This window comes from Taudactylus pleione, unplaced genomic scaffold (genome assembly GCF_031769625.1).
Source record: "Taudactylus pleione unplaced genomic scaffold, aTauple2 ptg000032l, whole genome shotgun sequence".
Lineage (NCBI taxonomy): Eukaryota > Metazoa > Chordata > Amphibia > Anura > Myobatrachidae > Taudactylus > Taudactylus pleione.
Genome location: NW_028284434.1, coordinates 10,980,724 through 10,998,374, shown reverse-complemented (window position 1 = coordinate 10,998,374; position 17,651 = coordinate 10,980,724). Strand labels below are relative to the sequence as shown.

Genomic DNA, 17,651 nt, shown 5'->3' with positions numbered 1-17,651 from the left:
AACCTGATCGCATGACCTAACCCATTTTGGGCCAGGCTAAATACAATTTAATCTTGTGTAAGAAACATTATTTTGTGTTAAAACAATGTAATAGCTATCAGAGTTCCAACTTGATTAATTTTTAAAAAATATATTTTATTTTATAAGAAGACGCTAGAGCATAATCTAGAAGTAAATAAAACTCTATAATAATAGTCATATATAAGAAAAGTGATATAGACAGCAGGCAGCAGTAGTGGTGACACTGTATTCCCTGCTGGTTCCGGCAGCATGTTGCTGCTCATTACTCCCCGCTCCCCTCCCCAGCCCAGTCTCCTCTCCTAGTTTCCCCCGGTGTCTGCTCCTCCCCTCTCACCACGCAGGTGCGCCCCTCCCTGGCTGATGCTGCTGACCTCACCGGCCCCACCTTCCAGCCCTCTCCGCAGCCACCGGTCCCCGCAAGTTGTGACAGTGAGGAGGACTCGGGAGAGAGTGAGGCTGAGGCGGGGGTATGGTGCAGAGCGCAGGGCAGAACCAGGTGTGCTGAGAGTCTGGGGAGAGCCCGTGGAGGGAGAGCTGCAGCCAGGATCCTGGCTTCTATGAGAGCCTGGGGGAGGGAGCTGTGTAATCTGCCCGTGTAACTGTGTGTAGTGACTAGGAGACCAGCCGGAGCCATGTCCCGGGACCCTGAAGCCGTGGCCAAGATCACCGAGAACACCTACAAGGTGAGGCGGGCACATTGCAGTCATACAGCCAATGAAGTTGTATTATTTATATAGTTACATGATAAGCTCCTGTAGCTGGGCAACCTGTGCTGTGGCTTACCAGCAGTTGTAGAACTACAGTTCCCAACATATCCTGCCACATCATGTTGGGGTTTGTAGTTCCATTATAGCACATATTGGGTAACTTTTATTAATCTCCATGCTGTCGTTGAATGAAAGTGACAGTTGCTTACAAGTACTCTTATAGAAGAGTTATAGTGGTGTCAGTGTGTATGGTTAGGTGTTCCAAGAGCTTACAGTCAGTGTTCCATCCTGGCACTGCAGTATAGAGCATGTACAGTATTATAGGTTATTAAGAAGACAGAACGGGCACAGGAAAAGTGTTTTACGTCCTATACATGAAAGCTTACATTCTAACTGCTGCATCTGTGTGTATAATGGCATAAAGAGTGCATGACAGCGACCGATACTGTATATAGAACTGAAAGGACATAATGGCGATTACGTCTATAAGAGCTGTATATGTATAGGGGCCATACGACTTGAGAACTATCATCTGTAAAGGGACTTCTAGTCTACAGGTGCCTTTTTAAGATTGGACAACTAAAGATTCCAGATGTTGCTGAACTACAGCTGCCTGTATTCTTCCCCATCTGCATAGGGACTGTGTACATGAGAGAAAATAGGGTTGTAAGGTTTGTGAAAATGTTACATAGGGCTGGGCCTCTGCTTACTTTACACGTTTTATTTTATTTTGTGCATTATTTTCTCTATGCCTATTAATACCATGTAAATGAAGCGGAATCAGCTCTCAAATATATCCATTTTATTTATTTTTGGGCTCTATAGTCCAAACGTGAAATACTAGTCGATGATACGAATGAGTAATATGAGAAATATTTTAGATTAATGAGGATGGAAGCAAACAAAATTTGATAAATATGGAACCATGTTCACTTAGAGCATTTTATTATCCTCATTATAAGCAGAGTACAGAGTGCTGTACACTGAGGGAACCATAAGCTACAATGCGAAGGTAAATATGGCCCTGCCCACATGAGCTTACAATCGGCCTCCACTAGGCTGCACCGCAGTAGAGTAAGCCCGACAGCGCAATTCAGATCCAAGTTCAGTTTTCTTAGTACACTATATTCTCTCCTATAAATCACAGCCCAGCTGCTGTGCAGGATGGAGTAAGCATGCCAAGGAGAGATATCCTAGTGCACTGGCTAAAATGATCTCCACTGGTTGAGCTGTGTCCTGGGGGTGCCACACATAGGGCCTGATTCAGCAGCGATCGCAACAGCGTATGCAGAACGGCGATGGTGCATACTGCGCATGCACCACAGTGCGCGTGCATGAGTTACCATTGCGATCGCATTGCGATCATCTATGCAGATACAAAGCCATCGCAGATCAAGGGACGGGACTTCAGCGTTTGGGGGTGGTGACGGGAGATTGGTAGGAGAAACGCAGGCGTGCCTGTCCGTTTCAATGCCGTTGCATGGGCATGCATAAATTAGCCACTGTGACGGCATATGCAGCTTGTGTACTCGCTGCGTGCGATGAGACTTGCAATTTCTGAGTAAGGTCAGACCTGTTGTAATTGTGCGTGAGGGGCCGATGTTACTCGATGTTCCCATTGTATATGCTGGACTGCGAGGTATTACGGATGTGCGAAAGCGGTAGTGGGCGTCTCTTTGCTGGCTGTGCAATTGCAGACAGCATATTTTCCGCAGCGGGTCTGCGTGCATAGTCGCATCTGCGATCGCAATACCGATCCGATTGTATCAGGTCCATAGTGCACAAGGAAGTATGTAGTGAATAAATATCACCCAATGATGAGTTATCTTTCATAGAATAGTTGTGACCTGTGATGTATGCAGTACTCATAGGCATTGGATGACTGTTACATGCGTATTTTGTACATAACGTGCATTGTATGTTATTATGTATAAATACAGAACAGTAACTTATGGTGAGTAATCACTGTTTACTGATTTGAGAGTTGGTCATTTTAATTTCAGAATGAGTGGTTTGAAGTATATAAGTGTACTAATTTGCTTGTTCCTGGTAATGAGCAGTGACATTGCCGGTGAAAGCAGAGAGGCTTGTTTACAGTGCTATCAGAAACATTACACATATCCCTGTCACTTAGTAGTAATATACACAATCACACTTGGCCAAGTCTTATAGCAGTGCTTCCCAAACTGTTTGCCGGTGGGCACTTGAAGGAGTGTCACGGGTTGGTGGTCCAGGGCCAAATCAAATTTATGGTCAATGTGATTGGCAGCCACCAGCATCGGTTTTGCCTATAATAAAATATGTTGACAAACACAAGTACAACCCTCTCTACCACCATAGAACTGATTGACAAGTCAGCACAATTTACTTAATTTAATATTCTTTTCTGGACTTTTCAATAAGAAACTTTTGGCCTAGGGGTGCCGTTAAAAGATGCTGATACTCTAGGACAGGACTCAAGAAAGTTTGGGAGCCATTGTCTTGTAGTGTTTATTCATTTTAATATATACAATTTCAGTCACTTATACCCCTTTTACACCGGAGCTAAAACCCGGGTTATTGCAGGGTTAACCCGGGCAGCACCTTGGTGTAAAAGGGGTGAGGGTTGGATCACCGGGTCGAGTGACCCGGCAATCCAACCCAGGTAAATAGCAGGGTTTAACACAGGCGTAGCCCGTGAAACCCTGCTGTGTGTATGGCGCACTCCGGGTCTTGATGACCTGCAGTGCGCCGCAAGGTGGCCGATTGGTCCGGCTTCAGTGGCATTTGTAGATGACGTCATCTCCAAGCGTCCACTTTCAAGCCGGGAAAGCCGGGTCTATGCAGACCCGACCCTGTTCCAACTCCGGGTCAGACCCGGAATTTTGGTGGAAAGTGGGAATTACAGGTATCTGATACTGTAGCTGTTTGATGTCCATCATTTCATGTTGTAGTTTATTTTTGTAAGCCAGTACATACCTATGTTTTTAAGGGGGTGATTGTGTGTTGGAAGCAAAAAAGTAACTTTGCACCTTGGTATTACCATGTTGCCCTGCAAGTAGGGGAAATAAAAAAATGTGTAGAGAGTTTTATTTTTGAGGGGGGTGTGCCAAACTCCTCTTAATTGCAGTGTTAAACTGGCCACACATCTAAAGATTATCTATCCAACCAGCCAGCTAGTTGATTGGTTGGAATGAAAATCTGGTAACGTATGGGAGTAAATGATGATCAGCAATTTGCTCCTAAATGCCAGAAAACAGGTGAAAATGGTCGTCAGAGAAGTTTGTTCTAAACAATTCGTTCAAACAACAGTTTTTGTCCATTTTCCGGCATTTGGGAGCAAATTGCTGATTGTCATTTGCTTTCACACCTTACCAGATTTTCATTCCAACCAATCAACTGGTTGGACAGAAAATCTTTAGATGTGTGGCCAGCTTAAAAAAATACTGTCCAGCATTTGTGGGCTACAAACAAAAGCAGCCAGCATGTTGCTTTGGAATGTACTTTAGGTGCATCCCTTGCATTGCAGCATGGTTTCTCCAGGTGCAAAATTACTTGCTTTTTTTTTTTTCCCAACTTATGCTGGGTACACACTGGTCGATATATTGCTGATTCGACTGAGAAACAATATATCGGTAGTCGATCGGCAGCTATGTACACCCGATATGTCTGTGAACAACGTCTTTCACACACACATCATGTCGGCCTTGCAGGACAGCCAAAGCCGACATATCTAAAAGATATATCGTTGCTTCTGCATGTGTGTACGGGCGACCCGTTGAATGCTCGTACACTGGCTGCAGGGACCGCCGACACTGGGCGGACAAATTGAAATGCCCGTCAAGTTGTGATGTCAGCCCAGACATATCAAGCAGCTGATTGGTAAGTGCGTATAGCTTACCAATCGGCCGCTCTGATGGTGGATCGATCTGTCATCTTGGTGTGTGCCCAGCTTTAGAATCAGCCCGTAGGTGTGCTCTTTTTATCTAGGAGCAAATATAATAATAAACCAGGTAATTCTCACTTGGTAGTTGGAGGTCAAAGACTGCTTAGGACCTGGCAAAATGTGCTGTAAATGGGGGGAAAATCCCAACAGGAGGAGGATAAACATGTTTGTCCTTGCATATATAAGTCTGCTTTTTACAGTGGTTCCCAAACTTTTTTGAATCAGGGCACCCTAGAGTATAAAAATTTTTTCCATGGCACTCCTGGGCCAAAAATTTTTATAGAGAAATTCAGCAAACATTAAATGAAGCAAATTATGCTTATATGTCTCCCTTAAGGTCAGTTATGTGGTGGCTGACAGGGCTATGCTTCTTTTTGTCCAAATATTTTTTTAGTCATTAGCACTGGTTTTTCCCATCACATTGACTAAATATAATTTATTTGGTACTAGACCACCAACCCGGGGCACCTCTGCAAATGTCCTCAAGTACCCCAGGGTACCACTGCACCCAGTTTGGGAACCACTGGCGTAATACATTACATTTTTCTGGTTCAAAAAGATGACACAAAGGGGCATTTTTTATTTTATTTTTTGCACTAGCACTTCACAATATGTTTCATGTATATTATTTGCCTCACATCCAATTTTGAACCAATTTTGTTTTTTGGCAGTAATTTTTTTTAACTTGAAGCAATATTATTAAGTTCTCTTCTTTACCTGTTCTGCACCACTCTCTGTGCTCCCTCCTGAATTGACCATTTGTACCATGGTTCTGCCTTTGTGAACAGTACGCCGTAATTCCCTTCATGAAATGTTTCAGAGACATTAGCCAGGAAATATGAGTCAATTATGGGAATTGTATCCAAAATAAGTGATTATACTGTTTATTTGATCAGATTTGTAAAATAGGGACATGTACAAGGACAAATCTCTAAAACCCAGGTACATCACTGGAAATTAGGGACAGATAGCTCTAATCTATAACTATAATCTTAAGCATTAATTCTTTATTGTGCCTTGTTCTCAGATTCCTTATACAGCAGTAGGTGCATATGAGATGCACCAAGCCGCGAATAGAAAACGCTAGGATTTCCGTACATGTCTTTATCATGGGCTATTTACACTGGTGCAGTCTGCTCATTGGCTATCCCTGGGCAATGTTGGCTTGTGGCCATAGTGTATGGCAGTAAAATGTTTCACTGCTTACAGGGGAAGGTTAGCTGAATCATCTAATCAAGAGCAGAAGTACTTCAGCTGCTGAGTAAGTTCTGAATCTGAACCGTTTTGGAAGATTAGGGCTACTCCCTCTACTGAATGGTCACTTAGGGCTGTATTCAATTAGGTGCAAAAAGTTGCGTTTGGTGAAAAAGTGTTCGCGGGTACTAACATTTAGCGCATAAGTGTGTATCGCTTGTGTGAAAACTCCATAGGCAGAAACCTGCCAAGTTTTCCCTATCTCAGAGCAGGTGATAAAATGTGCAAAATCCCTATTTTAGGCAAAAAATGTGGGGACTGGGTTCAGAACCTTTTGGACAACCCCCCCCCCCCCCCCCCTAATGACTAGGCAAAAATTATTTTTAAAATAGCTCAATTCACCCTAATAATGACATGTAATTTTTGGGGTGAAAATGTAAAAAGGGTTTGAAAACGACAGCAATTATTCCCCCCCCCCCCCAAATATGCTCATAACAGCCATTTGACTCCATTTAAGAACACAAAGTACTTTTTATTAGGGCTATTAATACATTTCTATATTGATTTTCAGTGTCAGTTAAGCTTTTTATTGGGTACTGACTGATTTCCCAAAAATGTGCTGTACTTTTTGATAGTTTCGCCATGTGCAGTTATCAGACATATGCGTTTTCGTGTGTTTTGTAATTGGATGGGGCGAAAACCGGGAGCTCACATTGTGAAAATACGCAAAAAGATTGCATCAAAACTGGTGAATGGGGTGATAACTTCGCCCTGCGAATTCATTTAGCCAAACGCGACTTTTCGCACCTAATTGAATCCAGCCCTTAGTAGTCTGCAAATCTGCATCAAAAAAATAAACCACAGTGGTGCAGAAAGCACCAACTAAAGAGATTACAATCAACACTGTGACCTGTCTGTCATCACTGACCCTTTTTTTTTTAATAAAAATGTCTGGCTGCACATTACATGGCATAATGGTATACATTTGAGGCAGTCATTTTGTGGGCTGAAGCAATATATAGGAAAACACAGCCAATAAATTCCCCAGGAACCAATGGTATCATTGAGGTACTTCTATATATTTGACTTGAAAGAGAACCTACATTATTAGTGTAGCTAAAACATGGCTGTCTCCACGGTATAGTGAAAATATGCTGCTTTTTTTTTTATTCACAACCCATAATCCTCTTTTATCCAGGGACTGGGATTTGTAGGCAGAACTTGTCAATCGTATAGAAAAATGGAAATATTTTTCCAATGTTTTCAACGTTTAGTCATGGTTTCAAAATAACAAGTAAAATAAACATACATATATACAAAAATGTCATGAAAAATAAAGATTATAGAGACATGATAAATCCATGAATTAAACTATATTACATAAAACTTTGGTGAGTAACCAACAGAAATGAATGAAAATTGTTATAGTTAGGGCAAAGCCGGTACCATATCTTCCATAACCTTTGTCAGCAGACCCTCTAACATACAGTATCTGTACAGGCTGCCTATGTGTCCTGACTAATCACATAGGAATAATTCATAATTGTTGTTAAGCATGTAGGTTTATTGTCATAATATATAATTACATTTGCAAATATATTAATATACACCCAAATATTAAGTAATGATGCCCAAAGGGGACCAAGGCTGATAAAGAGGCATTCCCATTAGAAGCAACTGATCGCATCGGTGGGATGGAAAAATGTAATAGAATTCACCAGCAATGTAATACGGCTATGGAGCACAAGCCACTTTTGTGATTACAAACATACGATTATTGGAACAGTTGCTGCTCATGAAGTAAAGCTGTATGACTTCATCTGCCATAACTCAAAGCAGGTTTGTGATTAGCTGAAAAACTTCCAATACATCAATGGTGATTCCTTTGGTTACATTTTTTTTTTATCTTGTAGTACCCCAGTTTGACATTGTCCTGGGATCTCAAAGGAGCTTGCTCCCAATAAATGTACAGCAACACTAAAAACTATTAATTACAGCAACACTAAAAACTATTAATCCCTTTTGGAGTTTTTATTTTTTATTTTTTTTTTTATTTTTGTATCATTGATTCAAAATCAATTTGTTTGGGAACTATAACCGTGAAACTGTAAAGGAAATTTTTGTAAGAAATCCTAATTGCTATAAAGAAACCCCTCCATAGAGTAAAGATTCAAATTTGAGCAGTTGCTCTGTTTGTTGGAATTTTTTGAAACAAGCCATGATGCAATCTGTTGTCTTCAGAAGTCGCCCAATTCATTGGAGCCTACACTGTACTGAAGAGCATCAGTGATGAGGAAAAAGATATAGGATATCTAATTAAATACTTTTATTATCCCTCTAAGCAATGTCAAGTCCATCATATAGAAATTGGAGAATATGGCAAACCGTGATTTTGTGTATCCTGCAAAACGGCAACGATGTGAGAGGGGAGCGTGTTATGGAGAGGTCTATAGCAAGTATGACAGGCTACAGCTGGGTATCCAGCAATGTCGCCCACCATCCAAGCTCCGACAGGCCGACATATTGGGCGGTCCGTGCACACTGGGCGATCAGGTGTTCAATATGCGCCCGCATAGCGCTGCATGGGATCGTCAGCCGCATCGCCTGATCTTTCTGCATGTACAAAAAATCAGGCGATGAGGCTGACAACCCCACGGGAGCGCGCACTACACAATGTAGTGCATATACACACTACACATTTTTAACGATGTGTCTGAAACGGCCAAATCATTAAAATATCGTGAAGTGTGTAGGGGCCTTTAGTCTTCCGTGGCAGAGATAGGAGGAACTGTCTATGGGACAATGTCTGAGGTGCCTCGGTGATAAAGATAGTTGAAGAAAAGCCATTTAAAAGCTCACCTATACATTGCCAGGCAGCGTGTTGGAGGCTTGGATATCAGGAGAGGGGGATTCTCTGGTCTGATAAGAACAAAGTAAAATTTTTTGCCTTCATATCATGGGCTACTTTTTGTGTCGGAAACTGTAAAACATGAGAATAAGGATGGAACAAGACATCAAAAACCCACAAAGCAATGGATTGCGCTTTTACTTGGATTTTATGTATAGAATAGTATACTGTATTCCGTATCACTTGACTCGGTTCAATTCAACAAGACTTCTCTCAATAAAAATGCATATTTAATACGCAGACACTTAACATATCTAAAACACACATATCATATAGCAAGTATGCAAATGTATTATAATAAAAAATATTATACATGAAAATAGTTTGAAATAATAGCACTTTGGCTGCAATATTCAATTTAGTACTATTTGTAAATGGTTAACCATAAAAGTCCAAGTCTGTCATCTCACTAATCAGTGAGGCTAATTATAGTCTCCTGCGTGCTTGAGAGATAGAGATATGAAGATTTGAAAGCGCCAAATACGGAGTGAAACTAGTCGACAGAAGGGTTAATAATACTGAAAGGCTGCTTCTGGAAGTCCTGATATACCTGTCCTGGCGCAGCATGTTGTCAGCCTGTAACACTGAACTGAACACGCACCAACTAAAGCTAAAAGGCAAGGTAAGACCCGGTGATCATTGGTGCTATATACACCACAGCGGCCGCTGGGAATACACGCGCCGTGGTCTCCTCCTAAAGTCGGAGGAAAGACACTAAGCAGCGGAGTGCTCCTGTCTTCACCCACGAGCCTGCACGGGAGGACCAGTGCGGAGTGTATATAAAGACTGAGTCAACACACCGCATTAAGAACTTTGTGATCTGATCCCATGTATACAAAGTAACTATCTCAACTTGCCGGAGAGCACTTTATACATTGGGCTGAATTCAATTGTTTTTGCGGCCCGGATCTCCCGTCTAAAGTGACGGAAGATCACGGGACGCTTCGCGCTGATCGTGAACAAAGTGGTAGGGTTTAGCCGCGTAAATCGGCTAACCCCGACCAAAGTGCCGGGTGCGATCATGAAAAGTGCCGTTTGGGCGCCCAAACAGGTCACTTTTCGCCGATTTCAGCTCCCCCCCCCCCCCCCCCGCCTTCGGGGCAGCGAACTGAAATGGAGCGCTGGCAGCTGATCGTGCCCGACAGGAGCAACAATTGAATAGCTCCGTCAGGCGCAATGGGGGCTGGAAACAATTGAATTCCGCCCATTGTATCTATCGCTCAAGCACGCAGGAGACTGTAATTAGCCTCACTGATTAGCGAGATAACGGACTAGTGGGGCACATCCACTAGGCGATTTTAATGAGTAATTACACAGTTACCACATCGTAATCATGCAATCGCTCATTAATCATGCACAAATCGTGCACTATAATGTCGGAAACTACCATCGATAACGACAGATTGGCCATGTTCGGGGATGATGGAGGGTGCCTACACTGAATGACTAATCGTTCAGTGTAGACACTGCAGGAGATTGGGAACGACGGTACGATTACGATGTTTTAATCGTACTGTCTCCTAGTCACCTAGTGGATGTCCAGCTTTGGACTTTTATGGGTAACCATTTTCAAATATGTATTTTTATTGACAGAAGCCTTGTTGAGTTGAATTTGGGTCAAGTGATACAAAATACAGTATACTATTTTATAAATAAAATCCACGTATAAGCGCAATCCATTATTTTGGGGGTTTTTTATTTGTAGTTAAATCGAGCCAGCTGGTACTGGCTAATTGGATTAGCAGCATATAGTGTGAATACAATAATCTCTTTTAACAAACATATAAGCGCAAGGATAAATAGCTGTCAGGTAATTGACATGCTATAGATATATATCGATGGAACAAGACATTGGGGGTCATTCAGACCCACTCGCGAGCGGCAGTATGCTCGCAAGTGGGTCGATGTTCCCCACTGCGCATGCGCGAGACCCGGCGAGCGAAGGACTTTCCTTCGCTCGGAGTGTCTCATCAAAGAGGGCGTTCTGTCGATGGTGACACCCCCTTTGGTGAGCGTGCCGGGGGCGTGCCTGCCAGACGGAGGCATTCCCAAGGGAACACCTACCGTCTGAAGCCGGCCCCACTGACCTTACTAGTGATGTCAGTGGGAGTGATTTTGGCTCTGATAGAGCCAAAATCACTCCTGGCCTTGCGGTTGGGAAACCCAACCGCAGGCTTTCACTCGCAGTTGCGATGGTCAAGACCATCGCGACCATCTTTTTGCACGCTTGTATATGCTGTTGGTGGTCACCCACAGCTATACGAGCGTCCAGGAGGACGCTCCATTTTAATGGAGGTGGGCCCTGATTCAGAGCGAGCGCTCTGGTCAGAGCGTCCGGCTCTGAATCAGGGCCATAGACAGATCTTTGAGGAAGCCCTGCTAGAGCTTGCAATAGAGCTAGGTCTTGGTAGAGGATACTATACTATAGACAATGAACCCTAGTGTACAGGAAAGGTCACATTGAATGGTTAAAATACAAAAATCTAAAAATAAATGATTGTTCTGGAGTGGCCCATACAAATCTCGCCCCTCAATCCTAAGGGGAACCAATGGAATGATTTGGAAATGGCTGTTCACCAACAGTCATCATCCATCCTGGTGGAACTTCTTCAATATTTCAAAGAAGAATGGGCGACAATTGCAATGTCCAGATGTGCCAAACTGAGACACTAATGCTGGGTAGAAACTACAAAGTTTTCTGCAGATCAACAAACTCTTGATTTGTCCTTGTTAGGATTAGGTCCGATGGTGATCCGTACACGCTATACAATTGTCTCTTCTGGTCCTCCGATTTATTTCACCTATGAGTCTGCAGGAAAGATTGTGTCCCTTTACACAATGCACAGATTTACATATGTGCGATCAGAGCTAACCGAGGACCTGTCGGCAGATCGGTCGTCAGCGCATACACTCTGCAAAATTTTTACGATACCATGACAAGATTTATCGCATCTTATGAGCTTCCTAGAAAATGCGATCATTCAATGAGACAGATTTATCTGAGTTAAAAAAAGATTGTAGTTCATGCAGATTATACAATCCTTTGTCAGATCCTAAATTACTCCATTGTACAATGTGTACCAAGTTTTAGCCAAGTAGACTCACGGCTGTAATTGCAACTAAAGGTTAATTTACCAGGTATAAAAGGGAACGGTAATGTAATCATGATCTTGGCTGCATTGAGTAGTATAATATTGGACACATAGCAGTTTTACCAGTCACCAATATCGGACAGCCTGAAAAGTTTTCACATTTTCCAACATTTACAAAAATTAGTATTGCCAAGCAAATAGTTTTGTTATGTTTTTAAACTTTGTTTTTAATTATAGCCTGTTTGGTAAAGCACAGAGAAATTACACATTTAATAACTGACTCGTGGGACATAGTTACATCACATAATTAAAGGGGAAATTAATATACATACTGCAAAAAGAAACAAAATGAGACTACAAAAGATGCCAAATGTCTGAAATCGTTCTTAAACTTTTTAATTAAATGTTTTTTTTGTTTTATGATGCTCTGAGTTGCATTTGGCTTTTGATGTTTGCTATTTATACTCTCCTTGGTGGCTTTGTACTGAAGAAGAGTGCAAACATTAGTAGCTCCAGTAAGATTTTCCTGAACTTGAGGGCTCCTTTTGGTTCTGCTTATTGAGGGTTTGGGGGCTACTGCATAAATTAGTGTGTGTAGACATTTTATTTAACTTTAATATAGCTATCAAATCATGGTAAGTGAATGTAATGTTCTTATGCGTTGTGAGCCTTTTATGATCCTGCATACAGGCACAAACCTATGCGTGCATGTACGCGCTTTAGACTTTGGCACATCAAGTGGATAAAACAGAAGCGACATTTTATGACATTTGTATGGAATAAGTACAAGAAGTTCTTTCTCTGAGTTATGCCTTCATTACAGCATAACATTAGCGTTAGTAAATTATCTGTTGCAATGTAGCTCACAAGGTGTCTGTGCCAATGTATTACCCAAATACAGCATTGTTTTAGTGATGTTGCCCATAGAAATTCATACTCTACTTTTGAGGTTCCTGCAAACGTATCTTGGATACAGGCGGTTAAGCACTCTATGGGAAGTGACAGGACACATTAAAGAACAGGTCGCATGCATGCTTGCCTATTGTTAGGTAAAGGTGTGTCTGATTACAATAAATAGCTTTGAGTTTTCAGCAAGGAACAGCATTTGCCATGGGCCTGATTTTTGTTTTGTCTGCATATGTCATTCTCTAAAGAATAGAGGCTGTATATGAAATATATTTCACCCTTTACTTCTGTGTCTGATGACTCAGCTGAGGACAACAGATTTTATCATTTGACACAACAGTTGGATAAAATAATTGCTTTCTCATGTCACTCCTCTAACACACCTTCATGTTCTGCTGTTCCCATGCTTGGTTTTTCTCATGCCTTCTCTCTGTCTGTTTCTGGCTCATCACTTGTTTCAGATGTCCGTGTGCAAAAGTGTATTTGTCCCATGTAGGCTCTTGTATCTCATACTTACCTGCTCTCCCAGAATGTAGGGGAATCTCCCAGGCTCCCAATAGAGTAGGCCAGCCTCCCGGATTTGTTCAGTTGCCAAGTGAAGTGGGCGGTCTGGGGGCTTGATGAATCGCTAGTGAATTGCACTTACTAAACGCCGCTATGCATGCGATGAGTGGCGGCATGTATCGCATTCAAATTGCAATGCTTGATGCATCCCACCCGCTGTCCTGTGTGTATTTGCCTTAGTCCCTTGCCACTTCTGAAATACCAGAGTATTTACCAAATTGTTTTTCTTACTATCCTTCCTTGCTATCCTAGAATCATAAATCCAACCCCTTTCTCCATAATGGCCCCTGAATACCCAACTTCCCTCAAACATTCTTGAACTTGTTTCATATCTGACTCTGCGATTCACTTCAGCATGCTGTTATTAGTGCTGGGAAGGAGTTCCCGAAACTATTCAATTCAGCGCGCTGTTAGGCTGACCAAAGGATTTCTTCTCCTGATGGGTCGAGCAGAAATCCAACTAAAGTGCCGGCCGCAAGGCTCAATGCCAACTTAGCGCGGCGCTAACAGCCTCATGGCTGTCACTTTAGTCGTAGAATGCTGGATCTCACGACTAAACAGCTAGTTTTAGTCGCACTTACCTGCATTCTCCAACTTCAGTTGGACCATTCGGACTTAACAGCACGCTGATTTGAATAGCTCCTGGAACTCCTTCCCAACGCTATTCACAGCATGCTGAATTGAATCACCCCATTTTGTTCCTTTAATGATAATATGTTCAACCCATAAAAACCTCAACCTTTTACAAGCTGGAGATCTACCACCAAATACAAATCCCTCCCATATCTCTCATACTGTACTGTACGGGCCATTCTCATTCAACACACTATACATGTCCACAAATCTTACTGAATGTATTCTCTATTTATAAGAAATGAACCTAACAGCCTCAGCCTTCTGGCAGTAACAGAAGTATTGCTCTCACCTACAGCCTTTTCAAATTTCCATTGACATCCTTTAGTAAATCTACCCCTTGGTGTCTCCCAGTGTACTGACTTTTTTTTTTTTCCTATGAAAAAAGGTGTTGATACAACGATTTATAGTAGCTTCTACACTCTGGATAAATGTGCAGATATTTATCTATTCATTTTTAAATGATTTCACTGATTTTTTACCGTTTGTTGGAACTAGTTAAAACAATAAAAAATTATAGTTGTAAGGATTTAAAAAAAATTGCTACCACAAGAAAGGCATTGTTCACCGTGATGGCTAGTGCTGAGATCTTGTTTTTTACAGACTAGAGCTGTTCAGCTCCTACCTTTAACACTCCTATGCTTACCCAAGACCATCATCCACACATTCTACTCTACAGTTTCAAACTCTTTGGACACAATAACTCAAACAGGTCACCTCATACCTACAGAGAGCTCCGTTATTAAAATTTTCAACAGATTTTCACCATACTCAGTAGTGCAAGTAAGGAGGCATGGTGTACCATTAAGAAGTTAATTGCCGGTATGCCGTACTGCCAGACCACTCTACCGTTGCACGACTATTCCACCAAGCGAGTCACCATGCTCGGCTGCGAGACTGGCCTTAGAGCATGGGCCCACCTGTGAAAGACCAGACGAGACTGGCCCTGGTGCCCGGGCCGGCCTATGAGTGACCCGGGGGAGCCCAGAAGCTCCCGGAGTGCTGGGCATGCCCCAGAGTGTATAGAAACCGGAGTGTGTCGTGCGGCCATGTCCCTTGTGACATGACCATGCCCATTTTGCGTGCGCAGTACCATAATTATTTTTTTGTTTTACTTGCATCACTGACCACGCCGCAATAATTTTTTCCAGAAGCTGCTTATAGCATTTAGAATATTGGTTATGTAGGGCTTTGTGAACTAGATTCATTATCTTACTGGCAGCCAGAGAAGGACATGGAAATCAGGTGTTATGTGGTAGGTTTCGGATTGGTTAGTTTTGTTGGAAACTAACCAATCCCAAGGCATTGCACTAATCCACGCATGAGGACACACAGCATGTATGAATGCAGAAAGATCCTCTGGAGGATCATATACTCGCTTCTAGCTATGTTCCTCAGACGTACAAATGAGGCTATGATCATGGTTGACAACTGCTGTCAAAGTGTCAATCCACAATCCAGGACAAAACAAAGAGTTCTGTACATGATCTGAGGAGACTGGAAACCTCCAAGCTCAAGCACAACTGGTTGGCCCGGCTGCAGTAGTGTCATTTGATGGAGAGCTCCTATCATAAAAATCTGTTTTATCAGGATTCAGCCTCAGCCAGCTGCACTCTTCCACTACTGGAGCTCAGGCATACAGTCAAGTTCTTAGTTCTCAGCACCTTGAGCAAAGGACAGGCACAGTTGAGTATAATCTGCATAGCCGTGGCAGACCAGGCCATTATATCTGATTATTATACTCAGTGGATGTTTGTATGCTGCAAATAATATTGGAGATGCATTTGAGCCATGTGAAAGGTGGAAAGAAATATAGCACCGCTACCACTCTCTGTCCCACCAGTGAGAAACAATTAGAACCAACTAAGGACTGTGCCATTGAGAGAGTGGGCGTATTGTGAAAATCTCTTATATGGGTGGTAGTGCAGCTTAACCTTGTGTATTGAACATCTACTTTGCAATAGTTGTGAGCTTGTAAGCCAGTCTCTTACCTCTTTGGGATTGTTTTGTTTATTTTTTTTGTGGAGTATGTAGTCCTGTTTTACTACTGTATATATTCCCAATTGTAATGTGCTGAAAACTGTTGGCGCTTAATATTAATTATTAACATTTAATTATAATCAATCTCCACTGGGTTTCTAATTTCGAATTGTCTGTGAGCTAAACAAAGTACAAATACCAAGTCACTGATTCCTCTGTTTAGGACTTGTGGTGAAAGGGTGAAAGCTGTCAAAAAATTTAAAGCATTATGGGTACACACCATACAGACTTTAGTACCGATCTGTCACAATTTTCAATGCTTTTCTTTTATGCCTCTTTTAGATTTGTTTAAATGCTTTGAATACAGGTTCGGTATTTGGTATTATCAGATCTTCACAATGAAAATATCAACATGGTCGTAATAAATGTCGACATACTGTTTTTACTATCATTCTGTGATTAACGCTCATGGAAATGTCTGCTGTCGACCTTTTGAATGTCCACATCTTAAACTGAGACATAGTGTATTTGTATATAGACAAACACGTTTGTATGCAATTCAATAATTTATAGAGAAGCTATTGTAGTGAAAATACCATGGACGGATGCTTGTTGTCTCTTACATTTTTACCATTTATTATTTTGACTAGTAGGTTGATGTGACCGGGTGGGCTTACTCTGCTAGCCCGTACACTATCTGGGTTACTCTATTCCTCAGCAACCTGAGTGTTCTTACTCCACCACTCCTGGGATAAAGGGTTTCCCTCTCACCATCAGTAACCAAATGATACTGACTCCTCCTTCTGCACCATAACAGATTAACTTGTTGCCACTGAAGGCTGCTACGCCGGTACCAGGAACCTGTTACGTCTGGGTATGTGTGGTCACACTACTGCAACACCTCATGGTTGGTGATTGCTGATTCCCCAGTGAACGCTTACTGTAGACCAGTCTTCTATGTAGCGAGTAGAGGATGAGTTTAGAGATGTTGAGCTCTGATATACTTTTGGCTTATCTGATAGTCACAGGATGCAAGCAGATGCAGGCATCTTGAAGCAAATAAATGTTTCTTAGCTCCACTAAAATGACAATTATTCCCAATTGAAGGTATTGGGAACTTACAGCATACAAGATGCTCTTTTGAGTTTATTTATGAAGTAAATACAGCGCAGAAGGGGGTTTGCCAGCCTCTTTAAACCAGTTAAGTTTATTTTAAAAATCTGCTCAATGTTTGTACACATGGGAGGAATTCAATTCAGTGCAATGGACGCAATGTGCTGTTCCTCAATAGCACATGGCACCCACAGGCATTGTAAGTTTTCTCTCTCGCCTCATAGAGGTGCGAGTGAAAACTTAAGACGGCGGCCCTACCACATATGGCCGATATGTGCGCAGCCCAGCATCACTTTGATGCCCCCATAGTCACATTTACGATATCTCATCATGAAACAAATTACTTTCAAAATTGGATTCAAGATCAATTGGCGGCAGTCTGTCAATTGTGTTCATTCTTAACACATAGAATACCAGGAAGCAAATTAAAATATCTACTGGGATTTAAACGCAATCTGATTACCAAACTGTATGCATCCATATTTCTACAAGAAAATTGTAAAAATCCACACTTTACAGCAACTTGATATATATTCCCAAACTATCTGCGGTCAATTACTGATAACTTACTATATTCTACACAGGGGCGTTGAGAGAGGGGTCCCGGT

General features: G+C 42.0%; 1 protein-coding gene across 1 annotated transcript in view; it reads left to right on the top strand.

Moving 5' to 3' along the window:
• The first annotated feature begins 283 nt into the window (after nt 1-283).
• The window catches only part of BAIAP2L1 (BAR/IMD domain containing adaptor protein 2 like 1), a 132,769-nt gene continuing 115,401 nt past the window's right edge, over nt 284-17,651 (top strand). The window contains exon 1 of the mRNA XM_088451969.1: nt 284-704. Within this exon, the coding sequence (XP_088308095.1) occupies nt 654-704 (51 nt within the window). The 5' untranslated portion in view covers nt 284-653. The remainder of the gene's footprint in view (nt 705-17,651) is intronic.